This window comes from Pseudochaenichthys georgianus, chromosome 4 (assembly GCF_902827115.2).
Source record: "Pseudochaenichthys georgianus chromosome 4, fPseGeo1.2, whole genome shotgun sequence".
Classification (NCBI taxonomy): domain Eukaryota; kingdom Metazoa; phylum Chordata; class Actinopteri; order Perciformes; family Channichthyidae; genus Pseudochaenichthys; species Pseudochaenichthys georgianus.
In genome coordinates, this window is record NC_047506.1 from 15,541,813 (window position 1) to 15,553,954 (window position 12,142).

Consider the following 12,142-nt stretch of genomic DNA (forward strand, 5'->3'; position numbering starts at 1 on the left):
GAACCAAGCAGAAGCTCCGGCTTTAACCTCTTGCATTAACCCATACATGGATGACTCAGGCACAGGCACATGTACATCACTCATATTTAAGACGTCAGCTTTTTATAGAACATGCATACGTATAAGCACACAGTCATTCAAACACATATAAGCTGACACACATGCATTTACACACACACACACACACACACACACACACACACACACACACACACACACACACACACACACACACACACACACACACACACACACACACACACACACACACACACACACACACACACACACACACACACACACACACACACACACACACACACACACACACACACACACACAAAGGTACACCTGGTTTTGTAGACAGCTGCCCTTAGGGCTACCTGTTCGTCAGATCCTTTGTGCTTTGTAATTAGGTGAGTTAGTGACAGAAGGGGATAGGGAGGGGAAGAGAGAGAGAGAGAGAGAGAAAGACGGGGAATGTGAAAGAAAAAAAGCGGGGTAAAGACAAAGAGGCCCAGTCCATCGCCAGTACAGGAACTAGACTAGACTGCATGAGCCCTTGCAAAAGGCAATACACTCCTCGTTTGCAGCACAACACACACACACTTACACACAAAGCAAGGCAAAGCAGCCGCACTACCTCGCAGTCTCTTCTTGCTGCGATCAAAGCTCTTTTTTCAACTGCTCTGCTGTGGTACCTCAAAGCCTCTGTCAGAAAAGGACAGTGTTGCGTTTGTTTTTGTTTATTTATCACAAGTCCTAGAGTCGCTGGTTAAACGCTTTTCAGAAATTGCCTCCGCATCATGGGCCAGGCAGACGGACAACAAAATAATTGTATGGTTGCAACTCAAATAGTATTCTGCCCCAAGGGAGAGGCGGGGACCCAGCGACCAATGCAAGGGGCAAAGACTTGGGTTAATTAGAATTACCCACGTGTCTATACAAGTCTCAGACTGGGATTGAGAGGGGGAAGAGTCTGGAGAGAAAAACAGATAGAAAAACAGAAAAAGCAAGATCTGTTAGAAGAGAGTTAATTTCCGAGGCATCAGAGTCGTAACCCTGTTAGCGCACACACAGGACAAACCTATTGTTTGACAGCCATTGTGGGATGACTGACAGTGAGTGGTAGTAGGATGAAGTTTGTGTGTATGTGTGTGTGCTGATGGGGAGGGGGTTAGGGGGTTTGTCATGGCAGAAGAGTCCGTTCAGGAATTCCATAGAGAAATCACCTCCTTGTCCTGTCCATGAAGCAGCAACCAATTATCTTGTGTGTGTGTGTGTGTGTGTGTGTGTGTGTGTGTGTGTGTGTGTGTGTGTGTGTGTGTGTGTGTGTGTGTGTGTGTGTGTGTGTGTGTGTGTGTGTGTGTGTGTGTGTGTGTGTGTGTGTGTGTGTGTGTGTGTGTGCGTGCTTAAGGGGAGGTCTCGCCATAAAATGGAGGGGACTTCTCCTAATCATCGCACTCTGGCCCAGCACAAAGGCAAAAAGGCTTCTTGGACAATTTAAATTTGAATAGAATCTCTCCTCCTGCTCTCTTTTTTGTGTCTCTCTCCCCCTTTCTCTGCCTCTGCTTCACGTTGGATGACAAAAGCAGGTCAACAAAGATAGCACTGAAAGCAATCAGGCTAATAGCGCTAATAAGTTGAGCGTGAGGTCCACGCTCTCAATGTTGACACATTTCACTGTTTCTGTGGCTAAACAGAGACTCAAGTGTTTGGCAACCAGGCCACATAGTATTTTAATGGAATGGCTACCCCATGCCAGGTTGCCATGTGTTTGGTCTGTTTGACGGTAGAAGAATACAACAAAAGCGACACGGAGATGAGGTGGGGAGCAGATAATTAACTAGTGGAGAAGCCTGGAGGGAAGGATTTTCCGGGAAGGAGTCATTAGGGGGTTTGAAGTTTCTTGAGTTTTTTTATTACTTTTTTACCCTGCTTGTATCATCATGTTTCATTAATTCAGCGGTTAATGCTTGCGTGAGAAGAAGCCATTTTGTTGTGTGCTTATAGAATGAAACCAAGCTAACAGGAAGCTATTAAGTGAGCTTTTCGTTAACAATTCAGACATTGCACTGCAACTCTGTAATTCTCATATCTCCAAGGTTGTTGAGACATTACTTTTAGCTGGTTTTAGATCATCTTTCTTTTGTCATCTGACGGGTCCATACTAACAAAGACGAGCATGTTAAAAAGCTGAAGGTAGTCGCGGCAATATCCAAGCTTAATCCCTCACCTGTCTGCTCCTTGCGACCCAAGGATTTAGCCCTGTGAAACGTCTACACATTCCTCTCTCTCAACAATAGCCTTTTTCCCCCCTTCCTCTTTTGGAATTTTTTCCCCTCCTTTTAAGAAGTCTACTTGTTTGAACAAAGAAATATTTTAAGAGGCTTGTAACTGTGGGTGCTGTGTGTTTCTGTGCGTGTGTGTTGGATGCGGCCATAGGGACGAATGCTTTAGTGCCCTCCCCTGTTATTAGGCCTGCCCTGTCATTACAGGATTAAAGTGTAGGGGTTGGGTTTGCGTGTGTGTGTGTGTGTGTGTGTGTGTGTGTGTGTGTGTGTGTGTGTGTGTGTGTGTGTGTGTGTGTGTGTGTGTGTGTGTGTGTGTGTGTGTGTTTGTGTTTGTGTTTGTGTTCATGTTTGTGTGTGCATGTACTTATGTATTTGCCTGCAAATCATCACTCAAAGACTGCTTGTATTTCTGCAATCTTTCTCACACAAGCACAGTTTGCAGAAAAAACAAAACCCTACCATTTTCTCGCCATTTTCGTTAGGATTATCCATGGTGCATTTGACCTTGATCATAAATAACACTTTACTAAAGCAATCCTCAGGTTCCTCAAACAGAGACTCTTTAATTGAATAGTCTTCATAAGCGGTAGGAGGTTGAAAAACATTCCCCTGTTCACCCATGTCACATCCATCGCAACACAGCATGAAAACACAAGCAAAGATATAGAGACAAGAAAAGGAGGAGGGAAGAGGATAAAGACAAATGAAAAGGGGTCAAACCTATCCCTTCTGAGTAGAGGGAAGAAAGAGAAAGTAGTTGAAAAAGTGAGTGATAAAAGGGGGTATGAAGTGAAGGAGATTGAGAAAGTGAAACGGTTGGGAATTAGATCCATCGTTTGACAAGGATGATGAGAAGAAGATTGAAAATAAATGAGAAAGAAGTGAAACTTTGTGCAAGGAAGATGGATTAAACCGCCTGTGTATCCTGAGCCAGCGGTACCTCCCACATCTGCATGCTTTATTCTCACTCACTGTGTGTGTGTGTGTGTGTGTGTGTGTGTGTGTGTGTGTGTGTGTGTGTGTGTGTGTGTGTGTGTGTGTGTGTGTGTGTGTTCCGCAGTACATTTGCATGTCCGTTTGTCTGATTTACTCAGTTTGGTCATTTTCCCTCTCCAACCTCGAATATTTCCATCTCTCATTTTACACTTGCCGGATTTTAAAGGGGGAAGTGAAATGACTCGAGCCAAAAGGCAAGAGAGAGAACTTTCTTTGTACGGGGGAGGCTCTAAGTCACACAATGGCTATTTCTCCCTCAACTTGTTCTTCTCGTTCTCGTTCTCGTTCTCTCTCTCTCTCTCTCTCTCTCTCTCTCTCTCTCTCTCTCTCTCTCTCTCTCTCTCTCTCTCTCTCTCTCTCTCTCTCATTAGGCAAGCCGCCAGCATGGTCTTAGAAGCTTTCAGAGGTTGTTTGCTTTAGAAAACACACCTTTCTCTCTTTAATCTGTTTTACTCTGCCTCTCTGTCAGCCGTTATCATCCATATAGCACAGGTTTGGCGGTTTGGCCCACAGAAATGGTTGCTTTGTGCGTGGGCATATAGCACATTATTTTCTGGTTTGTATTGTGTCTTATTGGGCATGTGTGTGTGCGTGTTTGTTTTCTGTGACTGTGAAGGTGTATGAATTTGCTGCACGGTCATGAATATTACAGTGAGCTTCTATTGCCTGATGTGTTATTCACACACACACACACACACACACACACACACACACACACACACACACACACACACACACACACACACACACACACACACACACACACACACACACACACACACACACACACACACACACCACACACACACACACACACACACACACACACACACACCATGTATACATCACTTCAGGGGACATTACATTGACTTACATGCATTTCCTGGAGACTTATCCTAACCTTAACCACAACCAACACATGCCTAACCCTAACCCTTAACCTTACCCTTACCCTAATCCTAAACCTAACCAAGTCTTCACCCTAAAATTAAAATTAATGATTCCCCTCATGGGGACCTCCAATTTGTCCCCATAAGGGAGGCGAGTCCCCACACGTGACTATGTAAACAGATGTAGGTCCCCACAAGTATAGTAATGCTAGACACCACACACACACACACACACACACACACACACACACACACACACACACACACACACACACACACACACACACACACACACACACACACACACACACACACACACACACACACACACACACACACACACACACACACACACACACACACACACACACACACAGGGAGTGGCCAGGTTAAGTCCTGGTCATTCACTGCTTTAGCTCTGGCCCATTGACTCTGTATTGGTGCTCCACTTTGGCACAATACAGAGCTTTGTAACAAATACACACACACAAGCACATACCCATAGGTTTAACAATGCAGATGCATCGAGAAGGGAAGGGTTACTGCTGCACATGCACTCCCGAATGATCCACTTTCTAAACTACTGAGTCAGACTGCATGTGTTTGTATGTGTGTTTTTTGCATACCCCCCTTTCTGCTTTGCGGCTCTCGTTTTTTCTCTGTCATCCCTGTCTCCCCCTCTTTGACTGCCCCCTTATGTCATTGTTTCACCGTGTTGTCATTTTCAGCAAGGCCAGCTCTAATGACAGGCCAACACACCATACACACAGCCCAGTCATAATAATAAACACCAGGCAGCGGAGGTGTATCATTTCCAACACACCAGCGCACTTACCTGCGTAGCTGTCGTTAACAGGTCCCAGATAACACACTGTCATTGTGTGAGTCAGGGGAAGTCCCGCAGCTAATATGCACTGACACTGTTTCTGAGATGAAAACACTAGTAGGCCCCTATTTGCTCAAGAGACAAATGTGCCTCATTGAGTTTGGTTACAAAGAGAAATTGGAAAAACTGACTGAATTCATGATTTGTAAGAGAGCATTGCCACACAGCACAGAAAGACAATCAGACACTGACAGGTGAGAAAGGGAACTGATTGTTTGAGAGAAAGGTTGTGAGCTTGATTCGAGTCTGAAATCCTGTGAGTGCATGATATTCACTTTGGCTCCCATTGCCACTCCCAGAGAAACAGTTCTCGCTGCGTGAACTGGCTCACAGTGAAGCTACCAGACCATTTTGCCTGAAGGCAACAAGCCAGAGCTACATTTGAAATCTGATTGTATGTGTTTTTTCTGCGAAGAAAGATATTTCCCTTCGGCAGAAACTCCTTGGAGTTATGTTTTCTAAATGGTGTAATAGCCACATACAAATGTCAGAGACAATGTCACTCTAAACACAAGGTGGTGGAATTCGATGGGAATTCTCAGTTGTAGTGCCTTGTCGACATTATTCACAAGGGGTCTCTGAGTTCAAGGGTATTTGCGTGTTGTCCCTGCCGGTGCTTCTGAATGCAGCAGTGGTGGCAGCAGGTATTTGGAGAAGGGGTGGTGAAATCCTAGGGTTTATTCTTTTAATTTGCTCCCAAATCCCGTTTCCTGTCAGCTTACCAGGAGGAAAAAAATCAAAGAAGAATGAGGGAGACAGAGAGTAGCAAAGTGGGCTGAGATACCTTTTATGCCTTTATTGATAGTGAGGAGAAAGACAGTGAAGGTGGGATAGAGAGTAGTGGAATGAGATGCATTTGCTCACATGTATTATGCACCCTAACCTCTTGGCTATCGGGTCGCCCAAAGGCTGAAAGCTTTCTTTAGATTCATCCCCTGCTACTGAGGTGGGAAAAATAAGACAGTTCACACTTCCTTCCATGAGCAGGGAAGGTTCAAACTTTTTGCCATTCCGTTTCATCATCTTTTACTATCTTGTACAACAGCACAGCGGTAGAGATAATAACGGTGGCAGCATACTGTGCCGTGAGCGCCAAGTAGTAAAAGACTCAACATTTATAGTGTTCCTTCCCTGCTCTCACAAAGCCGTTCGCCAGTAGAAACATGATGGTGGAAAGTTGAAAAAAGAATTTGCTGAAAATATCACTGTCCACTATTTTGTGTGTATTGTGTACATTGTGTGTGCTTCTCTTTGTGCCAAGAGACAGGCATACAAGTAAGGTTTACTTGAAGTGTGTATGTGTTCAAGTATTGACAGAAAGGGAATCTAACTGAAGTGTATTGACCTTTGTTCCGCTTAAGAGCTCCTCTTTTGTGACACCTAACTTTATAACACCCCCTCTCCATTCAACCCTTCTGTTGGGTTATATATCTTGTGAAGTTTTACAACCTGTACTGGCTGTATGTGTGTGGGTGTTATTGAGTGTGTGTGTGTGTGTGTGTGTGTGTGTGTGTGTGTGTGTGTGTGTGTGTGTGTGTGTGTGTGTGTGTGTGTGTGTGTGTGTGTGTGTGTGTGTGTGTGTGTGTGTGTGTGTGTGTCTGTGTGTGTGTGTGTGAGACTGTGCCCTGTGGGAAGCGGAACCATTTCTCAGCAAGACTCGCTGTTGTTTCCTTCCCCTGTATAAAAGCAAACGTCTAATTGAGACTAATTAGCCAGACAAGGAGACACAATAAAATGTCACAGAACACCCACCAAGACCTCCCTCACTCACTGTCTTCTTGTCACACACAGACATACAGTACTTCTTGGTGTAATTAGGACTAAAATCACTGTAAGCCCGCACTTTCTGTCATTCAGTTATTCACCCAGTTATCTGAGAGCAGCTTTGGTCAAAGCCTCTTATCTCTTCAGCGGTTCGTTTGAGAAGCTTTATGACATTGTTGTAAAACTATTGAAAGTTCTATTGATCTTCTTTGTCACCCTGTTCCTCTTTGTCTGACCTGGTTGTTATCTTTCTGCTTCCGTTCACAGAGACACTGATGGATACGAAGTGGGCGACGACAGAATTAGCCTGGACTGCACACCCTGAGACCGGGGTAAGTTCATATACTTGTTTATGTGAGGACAGTAACTTTGACTCTATACTTCTATCCAAGGGGTTTATTCAGTGTTGGGTGTTTGTACAAAGGCTTCTGAATATAGTGTGTTTGCATGCTCTTCGGAAGTGTAACAGTCCTCGACACCTTCATCAGTAAGTCTTTTAACGGGATATGTTTTGAAATTCAAAAAGGAGGCGCTTTTTAGTGAGCAGAAAAGGTACACTGCAATCCAATTTCACTCACCCGCCCAGTCACAGATGGTCATTCGCCTTGCCCTTGTGCACTTCAAACATGTGGAAACGCCAGTTTCCTCATAAACTAAACTTTAAAAAATAAAATGTCTGGCCGTTGACCCATTTCACACCCTGGCATCCAAATCTACCACACCCAAAGTGACAGCCCCATCTTGCTTTCCTGTGGTCTCCACAATGGCCTAAAGAGGAGCAAAAAGAGTCTTGACCCTTCTCAGCTATACTTCAAAGACCCAGAGTGCTCCTCCCCTTGCCTTTGTGTGGCCTTCTGACTTGGCCCTTGTGTTTTGAAAGGTGGGCCCCTTTTTTATACTTTATTAGTACCACAAAGCACTTGCAGGGACATTCTACCCAAGCTGTTCGAAGTCGCCGACCCTCCTTATTCTCCCCTTCCTTTGCTTCTGAGTAACTAAGCACTAATGAAGCCAGACACACCACCTCAGCTGCAACAATCAGTAGGAGAAACGCCCTCCAAGCCTTTGCTGCTCTCCTTCCCCTTCGTCCTTCCCTCTTACCATCCCACCCATCTCCCTTTGCCTCCCTCTGCCCCCCTCCTCATCGTTAAGCTACTATAAGGCAGAGATGCTCCCAACGGTCCTGTGCAGAATGGCAGAGAACCAAAATACGCCTCCCCATTTCTTTTCCAAGTAATCCTGCAACAGATGCCCCTTTTCAATATATATAAATACAGTGTAGAGCCTTTTGCACCCCAGATTTCCCAAATCACCAACAGAATGAGATGCGTTTCTCTCCTGTTCTCTTTTTATAGCAGAATTTGCAGCCAATGATGGTTGATCCTGAGGCATCCTTCAACCCTGTATTCCCTCCTTTTATGTTCGTCTCAAAGAATAAATATAAACTCCCTTTTCTTTCTGACTTTATGCACAAAGTATTGTGTCTGTGTTTATGTGCTTTTGAGGTCTCGCAACACAAGCGTCAGAGCCTATTTTTAAATGTTTTAATTCAGTTGCTCAAAGGCTACATACTGAGAAACCTGGAAGGGTACCAGTGATACTGATATTAAATAGAATACACAGACATGTCCATGTAGAGAGAGGGAGACAGCATAAAGGAGAAAAGAAAAACAATTTCTAAAATAAAAGTCTAAAAGTCTCTCCCAGGGATGCTGTCCAGCCTGGTCTGAGTCACTGCATCTCTGTGCTTATCAGTGTCGGCGCCAGGGTATGGCTGGGGTAGGCTACAGCCATACCAAGAAATGGCTTAGCCCTACCTTAGCCTGACCATGAAAAAGTATGTTAAAGTAAGCATGTTGAGAACACGGATTGCGAAAATCTACCGGTCGTGTCCACAACACATAAACTGATCCTGCTGTAACAACAAGTGCACGTTACTGACGCAATATGGTTGAGACCATTCGGGTTTATGCTAGAGGGGTGCAAGGAATAGTCTAAGTAGTGGGGGAGTTTTATACACTAAAGGTGTGACAATTCTCTCGCGTTATAATATCAGCGCGGCCACGGTCAGATCAAAAGGCCTCCGAATGCAATTTGAATGTCTATGTTTGAATAGACCTACAGCCAATCAGAGCAACGAAACGTTGGGTCTGCTGCGTCATGCATTACTGATACGTCACGTTCACAGTGAAAAGTCCCCAAACTCGCGCCGAGTAAATTGCAGCAGACAGCAGAACTTCTAGGAGTAATTGTATATTTCGGATGGATAGATTTGTTCTTAAACGCCCTCGCATTGAGGTACAAGTCGAACAGGTGCCAGAGTCACACGACCCACCTGAAGAGTGAATAGTGAGTTTTGAATATATTTGTGTAATAATGGGTCATTTGAAAAAGTGTTTTATATGACAATAGAGACACAGGCCACCTGTTGTGTGCTGTGTCTGTCTCTCTCTGTTTACCTGTGTCTGACTGTGTCTGTCTCTCTCTCTCTCTCTGTCTGTCTCTCTCCCTCACTCTCTCACTCTCTCCCTCACTCTCTCTCTCCCTCTCCGTGTTAATTCTATATGCCAACTTGTCTTGTTTCTGCCGCTGCGTAGCATGTTGTTACAATGTGGAATTAGCAGAATAGGCTATTGTATTGTTTAACCCACACCTGTTGCTCTCGATGTAATTTAGCTGATAAAAGGAGACTAATAAAAGCTAATAAAAGCCTCACATGTGGCGTTTCACTGTCAAGGGGTGCGATATAGCGTGTATGTAATTTATATTACAAATACTGACTTGAGCCCCACCACTGTATGAGTTAGCCCTACCATAGATTACCCAACACAAATACTCTGGCGCCGCCACTGGTGTTTATCACAGTGTTGCACAACACATACAGAACAAGCACCAGACATAAAGCTACACATATGAAACATTATGTGAACAGTGAATCCAGACACCAATGGCATATAATCACTACTGTTAATGCCACCACTCTTGGTATAAATGGGGTGTAGAGAGGCATTGCCGAATAGTAAAAGCACGTTCAATTATTGATATGTGCAAGACAATGCCTTCACATACCATGTTATGAGTGTGAGTGTTTTTACAATTATTCTCTTTAGTTTTTCACCTCTGAGTCTGCATTTTGGTATGTGGATTTCACTGCCTCACTGTCTGCATCTGTCTGTATAGCCTGTAGCATACGTGAATCATGCATGCCTTGGTATAGGTGTGTGTGGATTTCCAATTTCACTATGTCTATCTGTATTGTGTCTGTCTGTTTGTCCAAATACTGTATCATTTATCCTTCGAAACAGATGGGTCATGAAAGGGGAATTCCACTTTATAGCAATGCTTCTCTCAGGCCTGTAATGACAACCACAGGGTTTTCCAGAACTGTACAATGATAACAATATATCAAGTTACTTAGCTTATAATGATAATAACTATTGTTATCACTGTAACATCTAAAATGTCCTTCGAAATTAGCCTCTAAGAGCTTTAATATTACACATAACATTTTCATTTAGCTAACAATTAAAAAATGTCAAGAGTTATTTAATACTAACAACAAAAAGAAAAGTTAAAAAACAATAAAGCTTGTTGGGGCTACAGCGTTTAGCTAATGCCTTAAGCCAATGATACTATCTAAGTTGCCACCAAGGTTGCTAAAAGTAAATGTTCTTGAATTAATCTATGGATTCTTAACAGATCTTAAACTCCAGCAGCACAACCTCCTTCTCCTGTTGTATGTATATCTGTAGTTTGTTTGAAAGTCCCATAGTTTTGCCAAAAAGTGGCAAAATATATTTTTGCAGCGTACCTTTACACCATCTTCTAGGACAACGATAGTGCATCATAGAAGCGTTGATCATCGTCGCCTGAAATTAAAACGTAATGCTTTGATTGGAAAGGACAAAGAGAAAATGGAGTGGATCGCAAATCTTGCATAACAATTCATCATGTTGGAAATCGATGGCAAGTTACTTGACCCTTTTTCAGATGACCTACTTAATTCATTCAGGCTTGGTAAGCAGGCGCTCAGAGTGTTTGGCCACTGGTGCGTGTCTCGGGGGGATGACCTCTCTCGAAACTCACAAATACACAAACAGACAGCCAACTACACGTACACACTCTCAAACAAACACACAGAGCGAGTGCACACACAGGCAGACAGACTCACATAAGCACATTAAATAAATGCGCTTAAAATACACACACTCACAAACAATTGGCTGGATCGCTCTTTTGCAGTGGGTGATTTATTACACTGAACTAAATACCCATTGACACTTCATCTTTTTAGCCTTCCCATTGACCTGGCCGGTGATTATTGATCCCCTCTGGTCGCTTCCTCCTTCGCTCTCACCAGCCATTGCTTTAATGCCACGGCCAAGCTACGCCCATTCTTCCTATCTCCCTCATGGCCTCCTGGGTCTTGGATGAATAGCCTTGTCTTCACCACATCCATATCACAACCTCAATTAAGATACTTAGAGCGCAAATAAAACCAACTGGCACTGGAGAACAAATTAGAGTCTTTATGCCACAGTACGAGACTGTAGATTGTTCTAAAGCAAACTTCGGTCCCCAGAGTGCAACAATACACTTTTAATGTGTTATAAATGTGTATGTCCTTTAACACCTACATATTGTAGCCATGTCAAGTAACGTATACTTCTACATAAAACGACCCTCTATCTGTTACACCTTTGTTGATATTTATTTTGTTCAATCAGATTTTCCTACGCTTTGTCCTGCAAATGCTCTAATGCATTTGCATGCCTTATGCAAAACACATTAAAAAATATGGAAATAAACTGGCCGGGCTTGCACTCTGTTTTTCTAATAGTAAAAGGGAGCAGATCCCTGAGCATACACGCACAAAGATATATTATACACAGAGGAATCGCTATTTGAAGTGAAATGATTTAATCGCGTGTCCTCATTTGAGATTGAAAAATGCATTAGATTACAGTCTCTCTGCGAAGCTTTTACAGTCTAGTTTGCTTGTGCTCATTTAATGAAGCTGGTAATCAAAGTTTAGAAGATTTAATCCCATTTTATCCTGAGTAATTCACCCCCTGGGTACTGTAGTAGCATTGAAAGACGTAGAGGAGCGCAAAAAACGGAAATCATGAAGGTTAACCGCCGTCTTCATTAGAGGACGTTGCGATCATTGCTCTGTAATTGCAGCGTAATTGGTTGTGAAGCAATGTGGCTGCTCCTTCCAAACAGATATGAGGTACACATGCATTGGTGGCTCTGTGGTGAAGAGGTGACAGGTTGCTGTAATTGAGATGAATTTGCAGTCCTTGTCCCTG

At 43.5% G+C, this 12,142-nt stretch overlaps 1 protein-coding gene across 14 annotated transcripts in view; it reads left to right on the forward strand.

Moving 5' to 3' along the window:
* LOC117445382 (ephrin type-B receptor 3-like) overlaps positions 1–12,142 on the forward strand; it is a 61,596-nt gene that overhangs the window by 23,969 nt on the left and 25,485 nt on the right. For all 14 annotated transcript variants that reach the window (XM_071202886.1, XM_071202887.1, XM_071202889.1 and 11 more), the window contains exon 2: positions 7,098–7,162. In XM_071202886.1, coding sequence (XP_071058987.1) covers positions 7,098–7,162 — 65 coding nt within the window. The remainder of the gene's footprint in view (positions 1–7,097; positions 7,163–12,142) is intronic.